This window comes from Trichoplusia ni, chromosome 14 (assembly GCF_003590095.1).
Source record: "Trichoplusia ni isolate ovarian cell line Hi5 chromosome 14, tn1, whole genome shotgun sequence".
Taxonomy (NCBI): domain Eukaryota; kingdom Metazoa; phylum Arthropoda; class Insecta; order Lepidoptera; family Noctuidae; genus Trichoplusia; species Trichoplusia ni.
This window is the reverse complement of record NC_039491.1, coordinates 9154753-9167375: the sequence shown is the minus strand read 5'-3', so window position 1 is coordinate 9167375 and position 12623 is coordinate 9154753. Positions and strand designations below refer to the sequence as shown.

The window sequence follows — 12623 nt, the reverse complement described above, 5'->3', positions numbered from 1 at the left end:
TTTCAGCTTGCCTTTTATTTTAAATCTTGTTTCGAGTACCTAGAAAAAAAGGCTATCTAGAAGATGATACTATCATACAGAACATAATTTCACTGGTACTACTGTCACTGTAGTGCAAGTTAAAATACCAAGACGTAGGGATGGTTATTGTTAAACACCAGCCGTTTATGCTTCTATAAATGTTATTTACCTTAATTTAGAATGTTTTACATAAGTTAAACATTATATTTTATCAATTATGCAAAATTATGGAATTTATGGCAAAATGGTATTAACTGCACATATTCTTGTGATTTTAACGAAGTTAATATGGTCAATTCTACTTGGTATAGTTGTTTTGAGCGGTTTTCAGAAAATAAATTGTTTTATATTCGAACAAGCACCGTTTAATTTCAAAGATAAAGCCTAGATCCTTTAGCACACGCTAAAGAATTTAAATATTCTATTTTACTCTAGAACAACTACATAATTATTCAGATGAAATCAGTTACATAACTTGCAATAAAATCACATCTCCCATTTAGTTCTAAGACAAGCAATTCTAAATTGGCGCACGAAAAATCCTTTGGAATTAAACTTTTTTCTACGAGTTAGGTAACCTTGGCATAAAATTCGAATAAGCGAGCTCTGGAGAGGCTTTAACTGATTCAATTCCAGTAATAGGAGGCTAAATTTAGGTACAGTTTTATATTTGAGACAAAAAGACGCGTGACGTGTCGCGTGTGAACATTCAGAATTTAAACGAGAAATAAAGAAACAAATTATTTTGTGTTATATATGACAGTTTTTTTATTGTGCAGTGAGTCTTTTCAAATAAATTAGACTTGAATATAGTAGGCATTTTAAACAGTACTATAATATTGTTCTAACAACAAAAATATACAAACAACTTCAAATAAAAAAACAACTCGGACAAACTTGATATTTTCTGTTGATCGAATCTGAATTTCCGAAGTAACAAAAAAAAACAGGCAAATTGAGAACCTCCTCGATTGAAAATCATATACATAAAATAATACAAGATCTTGTCAATCTATTCATTTAAGTTAAATTGTTTTGTTAGTTAAAAATACTAGAAGCCAGGAATTCAATTAAAATTTCCGGAATTTTATGTCTTTTTATGTCTTTGACTTTTTAAACCCATATTTAACTTTCTCAGTAAAACTAAAACATATATTCAGGGAACGAGGTTTATTTCCCGTCACAGATCACCAAACCTACATTTGTTCGGTAACTACCTAACATAAACAAACAAACTAGCATTCATCGTAAGCTCATGAACATCGAACTCGATATAAAAACACCATTAAAGTGATTCATTCAACACTACGTTTGGAAATGGTCGAAATGTTATGTTGCATTGTGTAACATGATACCAGTTGGTGTAGTTAGTGCTTTGTCACTAAAAACCTATTTGCCATAGAAACACGTGGAAATTTACATGCAACCAGTGATTTTTACTTCTCAAATTTTCATGGCCTTGTTAGATCTAGGAGACATTGGGGCTGAGGTTGACTCCGCAAGAGATGGAAGAATTACTTAGAAGTTTGCATGCGTGATAAACCTTCTTCGAAAGACGAATTTTGCTTAGTCATATAAAATTGTAATACAAAAACAAAACCGGTCAAATATGGATCGGAATGACGAAACTGAGTATTAGGTATGTTCAAATAAGCTAAGCGAAAACCATTTTTTATTAAAGAATGATTACGATTCAAATTCATGACTTTACACTCGATTTTGTTTAGATGAAGATTAGAAAGCAAATACGGCCATGTCACCTTCTATTATAGTTGTTTGAAAGCAAAAGCTAAAACATACTACGTCGCAAGCGTAACAAAAGACCTAAAAGATAGGTCAAACAGTAAAATAAAAACCAACTCCTTCGTATTTTTTCTTTAACAGACTTTGATAAACAGCATAACGACTTGTGGCCAACAGCAAGTGCATTCTTCTTGCAGTCGGAATAGCTGCAGCCCTAACAAATGCCCCTCGCATTAACTTGAAGTGAAACTGTTTCGGTACGTCGGTGGATAAATAACAGTTTGCGGACAGCCCTATATCTCATGTGCATCGATTGCCGGCTTGTGAAGAGGTGCTGCTTACTTACCGGTCTTATTTGACTCGTTCGGTAATGATTCCAGTGGATTGATTGGCGGTCATTTATACTTCTTATGCGTGAACGATTTACAATAGTGGAGTTAATTCCTTCGCCACTATCCATAGGATGATACAAACATAAAATGAAGTAGGTACGTAAATATAACGAGTGGTTGGCTAATAATATTATGTAAAAAAGACAGATTAAGGGAAAACGAATTGTTAGGAAGATCCAATATTAATAATAAATAATAAGTATATTTGGACGCATTGAAATTATAATACATTTTTTGTAAGAGCCAAATTACTGTTTAAGTCGTTTTTTTTTGCTGACTTAAAGCGCCACTATTTACACTAACATGACGCCATAAAACGAAGTCAAAAATCCAAGTTCTTAACTGAAATTAACTGGTTCGAAATCGCAGATTGAGACGAATATAAAGTGTTTATATTCTATAAATAACTTCCTTTTAACTTTCTCCAAACTGACAAAAGTTAACCCGCATTTCAGCAAATTAAGCAACTTCGATAAGTCAACAGGAAAAAAACCTTTCGAATTACAACGAATACGTTCGAAAAGTTCTATTTAATTCGCCGATAATGCCAAGTGGCATTTCAACAATCATTAACGTCACTAAATAAAACACAAATGAAAATGACACTTCGTTTTGAAAGGTCACGTGACTTTTCTTGAGATTCTCGATATACATTCGAGAGTTTTCTTCACTTGGCCAGAGAGACAGGTACACTTACAAGTTATCCCATAATTCTTTTTTATCACTTAGACATAAAACAAACACACACTTACTGGGGTATAAATAATTCAGTACACATTATAAATCAAGTGTTTTTTATTCAGTTGGGAAAGAAACAAGTGAAACGCGGTGAGACTATCAATCTTTTCTGGCGGTTATAATTGCCATCGCATGTGAAAGACCGTGGTGATGACAGATAGCGAATTCCAGTGGGAGTAGTCAGTGGTTCACATTTTACATATACATTTTTCTTTGCCGTAATTAAAAGCCAATAGCTCGGTATTTTCTTTAGGGTTTGCAAATAGTATGTTTTCTGTATTTGAAGATAATTCCTTATTTCCATGCAGTGTTTTAATTTTTTTTAATGATCTGTTCGTTTTCATTCTGAATGTTTTGGTTTCAATGTACTTTACCCATTCCAGTTGTGTCCAAACATACGTCCATATGTCCACAAGACTCCTTATGAAAATTGTAAAATACAGGGTGGAAGGGACGTCACAACGATCCCGTGGTCCACCCTGTATATTTAATGTCTACATTTATTATAAGCAGTTGAACTGTTTCAAAAGTTATCATTGACTGAAGACTAGTTGATTCAAAAGATTCCATTAGTCGCTTGTGCAGTCAATGCACCTAGACTGGTCTGATCCATATATTAACTTCAGCATCAGTAGTAACATAGGCTTTACCTATCACAGACGCAAAACTCTATCTGATACCTAACTAACTATTATATAATTGTGTGATGATGAGAAACTAAACAATGAAAACAAAATTATAGGAGTGAAGAAATAAATCAAAATAGGTTGGTAACCAAAACTTTACAAGGAACAAATTGAAACATGAAAGGAGGTTATAACTTAAAAAAAACTAGACGCCATTATGATAACGTCATTTTGACATTTAACATTGTCACGTTTTAAAGAAAACATTTTGTACAAAATAAAATGAACGAAAAACCAATTTCAGAGAAAGAATTGTTGGTTGCAATCAAGGATTTGCTTAAGAAAAATGGATATTTAAGCAAAATAAATGCTGAGGTAAGTTGATATCATTCCATAACTGAGTTCATACAACAAGTCTAAAAAGCCCGTGTAAGTAATGGACTAAGGCGGTGACAGAATGGTGGCCAAGACAAGGCAAAAGAAGCGTCGGTCGTCCGGGAGCAAGATGGGTCGATGACATTATAAAGGTCTCGGGTCGAGTCTGGATGAGGTTAGCACAGGACCGTAGAAATTGGCACGAAAAAGGGGAGGCCTATGCCCAGCAGTGGGAGGATAAAGGCTGTGGATGATGATGATGATGATGAAATAATGTTCTCTTTCATTATTTTTATTTGGCTACTCTGCGTGGATAGCCCAGTGGTAGCTGTAGTCTTTGCGCCAAACCCACTAGGCCTCCAACATGTTTGTGAGACCTCCCGCTACGCAACAATAATTGCGTAACTAGGGCCTATGGCCATGGCTAGGGGCCATTTTTAAAATATTCCTATTTTTTTGTCTTACCTTTAGAGACAAACCATAACATCCATTAAATAACTTAACCAAGTCACAATCCATAATAAGACACGGTCAGTACGTATACTAAATTCATAATCAAGTACGTAAATATTTTAACGTAAAGGATATGCTTCGCTATCACCATCATAGCCCCAAAAACAATGGGACAGAAAAAAATAAATTTAAAGGCGGTTTGTCCCTGCCTCACCACACTATTTGCAACCAACAGAGGTGGTTACAGCAATATGTGGTGCACAATACTACGCATCATTAATGTGCTGGACTGAATTAAAACCCGGCATTAAAATAAATGGAAACTACTGATCATTTTTATTTAATTTTAAAACGGTACGTGCGTTTTCTGACGAATGCAGCTCCAGAATTTCGGATTTATTGCACGTTGCCGTAATTAAGGGAATTTCATTGGTTTTAATGACAATACGGGTAGAATTTATCCCAGGGCATTCTATTAAAAGTGCTGTGGATGTAGATAGTTAAAAAGGCTTATTGGTTTAAAAAAAACGGGAAATGTCATCAAGCATATATTATTTTGTTAATTTTGAGACATCGATTACTCGAACTATTTCGTGACTCAGCTTCAAAGAAACATTTAAATTACAGTTTCATACAAATACAAGAAAATCGTGCCAAACGTGAAATTTCCTTTCTAGCATTATAACAATTGCCATTATTAAAATTCCTCGCGTAAATGTTCGTACCCAAAACTTGTTACTAATAGTTATAATTAAAACTAGACAATGAAGACGACCTTTTTACTTAGAAATAAAACAGAATTGAGTGGTTGCTTCGTTGCTTTGCGCGCTTACTATAATGAGCACTGCAAACATTACTGCTAGCTCTGTGCAAGCGGGATAGAGCACTACACTGGACGTAATTTCGTCTCGTTCCTACAACAGCACTAGTGTCGTAGTACAAGCCTTGAACCTAGCTAATGGCTACAATCATTTACAGCTCTTACGACATTTTAAGCTGCTTCTAGCTTTCTGCAATTTGATAGATATGGGTAATAAACTTTGTAGATACTGAGTGGTTTGTCTATAAATAACTCATTATCTTCCTGTTCAAGTAAAAATCTTCCTTTGGTTAGCTTTTTTCTTAAGTGTTTTGTTACCATGTCAACCAATAGTTTGTGCCGTTTCGTATGTAATTTGAGACGATAAACTCTAGATCAATAGCACTTGGGACTAACTCGACCTACAAAGAATAAGATATGAATACGGGGAAAAGCGGATTGATTCGTTACCAACAAAAATCGATGATATAGCAATAGGCGCTTTAGGTTTGATCGCAAAACTTATTTAATATTATATCGTGAATCATTACAGTTGTATTCTATTTATAGGACTACAATCATACTAATCTGATTGCTCAAAAATGTCTTCGAAATAGGTAACATAATATTTCATCCAATCACGTTCATTCATCGATACCTAAAGTCTAAAGATATACTTTATTTAGGTAAGCTTACAATTAAGACCTTTTTGCTTAGCAGGTGCGAGCTCAAGTGACGGAACTCCTCCAAGACCGGCAGACGGCTGGAGCCATTTCAACGCCACCAGCTCCTACTGAAGACGTGCTCCTGGTCAACGAGCTGGTGAGGGAGTACCTCGAGTGGAACGGATACTTGTATACCGCGTCAGTGATGATGTCTGAAGCTGCTATGCCGAAGGAAAAGAGATCCAGGTATTTAAGAGCTATTTAGGTTATTATAGAGCCTTTTACATTTTAGGACAATAGAAACATAGTCTTTGTGGACTTGTGACAATTCGAATAGCTGATTTGGGTCTTTGAGCAAATAGATTTTCTACAAGGTGTCGATTAAACAATCACCTTGACTATCTTAATTTAACTCTTTAAATGAAAAAGCAAAATATGTTCAAAATTACACAGCTTTTTTTCGAAAAAGGCTTTTTTCAGATACTTTTAATGAACTAAGTAAAATACAGAAAATATTAATAAAATTCTTGAATTCTAGGCCAGATTTGTGTGCAGAAGTGGGAGTAAGGGATGACGAGAAATCATCAGCTCTACCTCTGCTCTCCAACATAGTAGCGGCTTATACGGAAAGGATTAAGAGGAAGATCAATAAAAGCAAAAAAGATGTTTGTTAATAAATCATAATAAATGAACTGATCGAGTCTGAAGTGTTTGTTTTAGGGTTGGAAATGTTTGCTGAAAATTCTTGAAAAATTATATGCTTGAAAAATTATATTTCGATTACTTCTCATGATCTCATTTTTCAAGGCCCTGGATTACTCACTTTAGACAGAGACATATCCTTTAAGTAGGTTAAGGAAGTAGTAAGTAGTTAAGTAGATTGATTGGTAGTTAAAAGAGTTAATTGATATATGAGAGTTTAAAAATAAAGCCTAAAATATTAATGCATCTGTAGTCTCCTTACAACGTTGTTTTAACTAACTCGGAGGCTGAGAAAAACATGCTCCTACAAGGCAACGCAGTTTCAACCTGAAGTTAGACATCAGCTGTTACAACAAGCCTAATTTATTGCCTCGAGGCTACGCGGGTCTCGGGGAGTCTTTATTATGTGAAGAAGTCTGAGTTTTGAGGCACAGTGAAATATCCACTGACTGTATGTGTTGATTGCATCCAAAGTTACTGTCTCTATTTTGTTTGCGGTTTCCTAGACCATGTCGCAAGAAGTTTCTATTGTAAGAATATTGAAATTAGAATTGTAGTTTTTAGGAATCAATGTGTTCGGCTAGATTTTTTTCCTTGATACCTTGTAAGTTTGTTTGGCGTGGCTAAATAAAATTTATCGTTATTATTGAATAACCATATTTGAAACTGATTAATTTAATGATTCTGAGAATATCTGTAATTGCCTTTTATAGTATTTAATTACTCGTGTCAATTACAAGATACTCAAATAAGATATAAAGCTAATTTTACCCTCCATGTTTAATATTTGTTCCACGTTCGATAACCCATCTAAGACAGGACTAATTATGTATTGTGTGATTGGACATCGACCGCATTCGCCTGTAATTACTAGTCAGTGTTGCGGTTTAGGACTAACTTTGTTATCCGATAGGAGAGCAAGATGAGATAATATTACAAGATCAAATCATCAGAATATTCACGGAATGATACTGGTCAGTTTCGTGTTGAAATCAGATCCTGTACCGAGAGATGCACGTGGCACGTTGAATCACAGAAAAATACGAGTCGAAGTTCAATTTTTTCTTGGTTAATGTTTATTTTAATTTTGAATCAAATACTTGTCCTAATGTAGAGTCTCACTAATACTTTATAAGTAAAGTATGAAACGAAGGAAAATGATTGGTTTGGCTCTTAAAATAAGAACTTTCTATTAAAGGATTTTTTTGAGAAATATTGAAAGTTTTAATGATTTAAAAAGCCTCCATGGCAAGTGGTGACTATATCAATCAATCTATTCTAAGGGCAGAAATAGTATCACCATTATCATTGACTGGTGATGCTGTGTATAAACTCTACCAAAACGGTCATCGATTGCTCATATGAGGGGCAAACTCATCGTTGAATGAATAATAAGTTATAAGTAGAATAGTAGTACAGCTATGTTATTTTAATATTTGATAGCCTATTCATTAGGTATTCAATTTGATAATACGAAGATAATGTTTGACTGGATTAGTATATTGAACGGCTCTAATTTGAAGGATTGTGTTCAATGAATAAACTCGATATGCCTATTATAGCTAAATACACCTATATCTATTTTACATATATAATTCTAATTTAGCTGAATTGTGACTGTACTGTATTTAATCAAAAAAAATGGAGTAAAAAAAATCTATTACATACCTAAACCTCCTTATCATATTCCTAATTCGAAATTCGGATCAACTTTTTAAACAAAGGATTAATAAATTCAACCAACATTAAAATAATTATACCCTTCTACACGTGTATTTAAAGCCAAACAAAATTGCTCCTACATAATTGATTGATAAGCTATAAAATTAATGACTGACGTAGACTATGGAAGGTCAACAGAAACACTTGTAGTTCTCGTTACTAATACGGTTAATTCATCTTCGCAACTGTTGAAACTTCAACATGTATGTGGCCGATCAGTCTTGTGGAGTGCGTTACGTGTTTCCCGAAAATAATAATGTATTGGTTCGTACAGGATGTTGTTAATAAACAGTTGAATTAATTTTGGTTTTGTAAATAAATGTGCTCCGGTTTTTGTGCTTGAGATGAAATGATTTTAACACGAATGAAGTTATAAAACCGGTCTCGCGACAATACTGGTAAAATTGGTATAAAAAAAACAAATATTTTCAGTTTTCCCACATTGTTACTCACACAATTTATTAATTGAGAACGAATTTAGTTTCTTTTACATCGTTAACCATATTAATTTAAATGAAACAGTTTTGAAGCCTTTTAAAGATATTTTTCGGTCAGCTGTCATCCTCACCGGAATCGCAAGATTACTTACCATTCGAATCAATAAACAATTATAATTTATTCATTCAAAATACTTACAAACCCATATCAATTTTCTTTCTCCTGACAAATAAAATAAATTATTCCCATCTTCAATCATTAAGTCATCGTACTGTATACGAATGCCGATTGTAGCTATAATAAATGATCACTGCCTTTATGCCTCGTAATGGTGTGAGGTGAACGGAGTCGAGTGATTAAGGCGTTGTTTGACGCCTCTGATTGGTCCGTCAATTACCTGGACCCCATGAAGGCCCGATGTGGCCTTTCTGAGGTTACGGTTTTGGATGTCTAGTGCGAGAATTTTCGGAATTGTTTTGTTTATTCCTTTGTTTTGTTGGTAACCGTTTTGATTTTGATTCAATTTGAAATTGCTTAATAGAAGGTATTGTACTATAGAAATCAGAACACAGAATATTTTCCAAGAAATATTTCGGCCAGAAAGTAAAAAATAAAGACTATAAATGATACAGCCATATGTTATTAATACAGCCTAAAAAAAGTCAATCGGTTCATTGATTATTAATGATTGAGACAAAAAGCGAACTGATTGAACTTGAATCAAACCATGACTCAAATTCTGTATTTTATTATATTATAAAAAAAAAATATTTATAAAAAAATAAAAAAATAATTTTAGTGCGAGCATCCTTTATCACTTAGGGGTATGAAAAATAGATGTTAGCCTATTCTCAGACCTATTGAATACGCATATAAAATTGGTAAAAATCGGTTAAGCCGTTTCGGAGGAGTACGGTAACTAACATCGTGACACGGGAATTTTATATATTAGAAGATATGACTCGTACAATAATAAGTGTCACAAAAATACGTCACTTGTAACATAAATCCAGCCACCTACTTACGGTATATTTCTAGCACAGTAACCTCTCACGTAACCTGAACAATGTAACACCTACTTACAAAAGAATCTACGTATATTTGCCAAAGAAGGACGATTCGAGCCAAGTTTATACGTCATACGGTTTTAATGTCACCTAGATTAGACGATATACGAACATGTACCATCTCTCAGGGAAAATTGAATAGAGTAACCCTTGAATTGGGCGTCAGGATATTCAGAAATCGCTCTCACTCCGAGGTACCGGTGCTAGTGACATACGGGCCGGTTGAATGCTAACTAAATGTTTAAACTCATAGAACATGTTACCTTAAAGAACAGAAACTACGAAAGAAATGCTGCTCCTGTACATATATGTGAAGAAGTTTCTTTAGATGACTAGACAATTAATTCAAATCAAAAATGAGCTTTCCGTACAAAATTGTCGTCAACTGATTCTTGATTTATACTTTAATTCCAAACACATATTAAATCGTAGGAAAAAAGAAAAAAAAAACGCAAAGATAATTTACTTTTCTCTTTTCAACCTTAGACTTTGTCTAAAATTACATAATATTACAAGTAATTCTGGAGTTTTCTAGTTTACAAACATTAGTTTCAGTTTTCTTACGTACAAGATGTAGGATTTTCAGTCCAGTTCAACCCAAAGCAATCATCGACACAAAATTTAACACCCTCACTGTACATTCTAAGCACCCGTGTAGCACCCCTAGCCAAGCACGATGAACATCCCATTGTGTGATATTCTCACATCTATTACCTGTTGTAATCAGTTAAGGCACAATGCCTTGAAACTCAATGGGAGAGATTTCGCGAGATAAATTCGCCACCGTCGCCGTTCGTCTCATTGTAGGTGGACAATCGGCTATCGAGTGGCCATTTCAAAAATGGCTTCTTAGTACCATAGTACGGTATTAGCTGATTTGGCTTTTGCCATCTACGGAAATTGGCTGAAGCGTTCGGTGTAGGTGGGATAATGATTGGTGCTCGAACTGATGCTACCAATCAAAACTGGTTTAGTTATTGATTTCTGAAGTAGCTTTGGTCTCGTTTGGTTGGTGTTGAAATTGAATATTGAATTTGGAGTTCAGTTTATGTAATGGTTGCTATAAATATTTGTCTTGTTTTATTTTGATGGTTGTGGCTTCTATAATATAAAGGGATTCTGAAATATTATTATCAACTTTTAATGATGTAGGTTTGTTAGAAGAATATCTCAATAAGGCATATGGCATATTAATAAAATCTTGTATTCACACTATTCTATTTATTTAACATTCATTGATTCTAAATTGTGCCTTCAGGCAGGTAGCTTTCAAAGGTTACCAATCTAAAATATTGTAGAGTTAGCTACTTCAATACAGTCTTAGACAGAGCAAAAAAATGGTTCACAAATCAAAATTGTTAAAAGTCACCTAATATCATAGCTCGAAATTCAAAATTTTAATGTCAGAAACCGTTACAGAACACGAATGTCGGAACTCGGTTGAAAATGGAACGTCTCACGCCTAGCGACTGCTCGCTTAAAAATATTTTGACATGGCTTGCTTATGTGGACGTCATTTTATTTCGTGAATTTTTATCTGCAATTCGAAAATTTCATGTTTAATAAAATTTATTTTTAGGTGAAAACGTTCTTTACTTAATTAAATTAAAAACTAAATACTTTATTTTAATAATTCAGGTATAGTTAAATACGCAACTGTTAATCTTAGCGTCTATATCACAATCACCGATTAGCCGATATCTAGTAGATAAATTGAAAGAAATTACATTTTTTGTAAAAAATCGTTACCTGGTGTTGGTGAAACAGGCCCTTAGACTAATAAATATAATATCTGTTTATGACACTTTTATATGTAATGAACTATAACATATTTCATCTCTTAGAAATATAATACTTAAGACACTATAAACAAATAAACGACAATTTATTCGATCGATAACTTTCAATAAAACTTTCATACAAAATAAAACAAGGAAAGAATCATAGGGCAAAAGATCGTTTATCGAGAAAACAAGCACATTATAATTCTGCTCACACACGTTTCCCTGCCTACCCTCTGTCCTTCTATTAAGTGACCCATGTTAAGTGTCACTCACGAAATGACATCACATTATTTATAAATATTTAAAATGCCACTTTGTACAGCCGGTAATTGGGTCAACCTGTACTCATTTTATACTTGAACAACGTATCCATAGATAAAATATTTTTGGACTAAAAATAGGGTTTTTTTTGTAGAAGATTTTTCGTGGTACTAAAAAGGGATGTGTTTCTGACAGGAATAAAAACAATGAAATTTATGGAGTGTAAAGGGAATGCTTGTATAGAGATTGTTAATAAAAAACTTTTTTTAAATCTAATATACAAAAACAAACAGTATAGACATGTTTTGGAATGTTCGTTTGAAGTTCTGTTTATTTTTAGTTTTGTTTCCACTCTGTACTTTGTGTTTCCTGCCAATAAAGGTCATACACTTTTTGTTCTACCAAGGCATGACTACTTGATCGTCTAAATCGAACAAATCTTTACAGTACATTCTATGATTACACTCCGCCATGCACGTCCGAACACAGGGCGGTATTATTATTAATAATTAAAAGCAAAAGACACGGAAAACAAGCTTAACTAGAAGCCAACTTTCCATTTCCTCATTCACAACTGCAAACAGAACCACAGCTTCCTTGTATGTTAAATTATGAGTCAAAAGTCATACATGATGCTCTTAGCCGACGTCGTCGTTTTTGCCCATACTTGGCAAAAAGTTGCTTCACAGAGATTTTTGCGGACACAACCTTTAAGATGCAGACACGTGTTTCATAACTCAACCTGCAGATATTCGATTATAGACCTTATTGCTTTAACATTTTTATAGTTATGGACAAAGTAATGCAATAGGGATGATGACTGGCTATGAAAAGTAA

The 12623-nt window shown here is 33.8% G+C and overlaps 1 protein-coding gene across 2 annotated transcripts; it reads left to right on the top strand.

Moving 5' to 3' along the window:
* The first annotated feature begins 3740 nt into the window (after positions 1–3740).
* On the top strand, positions 3741–6586 carry LOC113500903 (lisH domain-containing protein FOPNL-like). 2 transcript variants are annotated; one of them, XM_026881825.1, is made up of 3 exons: positions 3741–3895; positions 5865–6058; positions 6351–6586. In XM_026881825.1, the coding sequence occupies exons 1-3, from the start codon at positions 3803–3805 to the stop codon at positions 6484–6486; spliced, it is 423 nt and encodes a 140-aa protein (XP_026737626.1). In that variant the 5' UTR covers positions 3741–3802; the 3' UTR covers positions 6487–6586. The 2 variants fall into 2 exon arrangements, with proteins under 2 accessions (XP_026737626.1, XP_026737627.1); XM_026881826.1 differs by having other exon boundaries at positions 3744–3895; positions 5868–6058.
* The last annotated feature ends 6037 nt before the right edge of the window (positions 6587–12623 follow it).

Bases quoted from the DNA above. Each gene is read 5' to 3' on its own strand.
- LOC113500903 (XM_026881825.1), top strand. From the start codon at position 3,803: ATGAACGAAAAACCAATTTCAGAGAAAGAATTGTTGGTTGCAATCAAG. The intron at 3,896-5,864 runs GTAAGTTGATAT...CTTTTTGCTTAG, and splicing joins TAAGCAAAATAAATGCTGAG to CAGGTGCGAGCTCAAGTGAC. The intron at 6,059-6,350 runs GTATTTAAGAGC...CTTGAATTCTAG, and splicing joins CCGAAGGAAAAGAGATCCAG to GCCAGATTTGTGTGCAGAAG.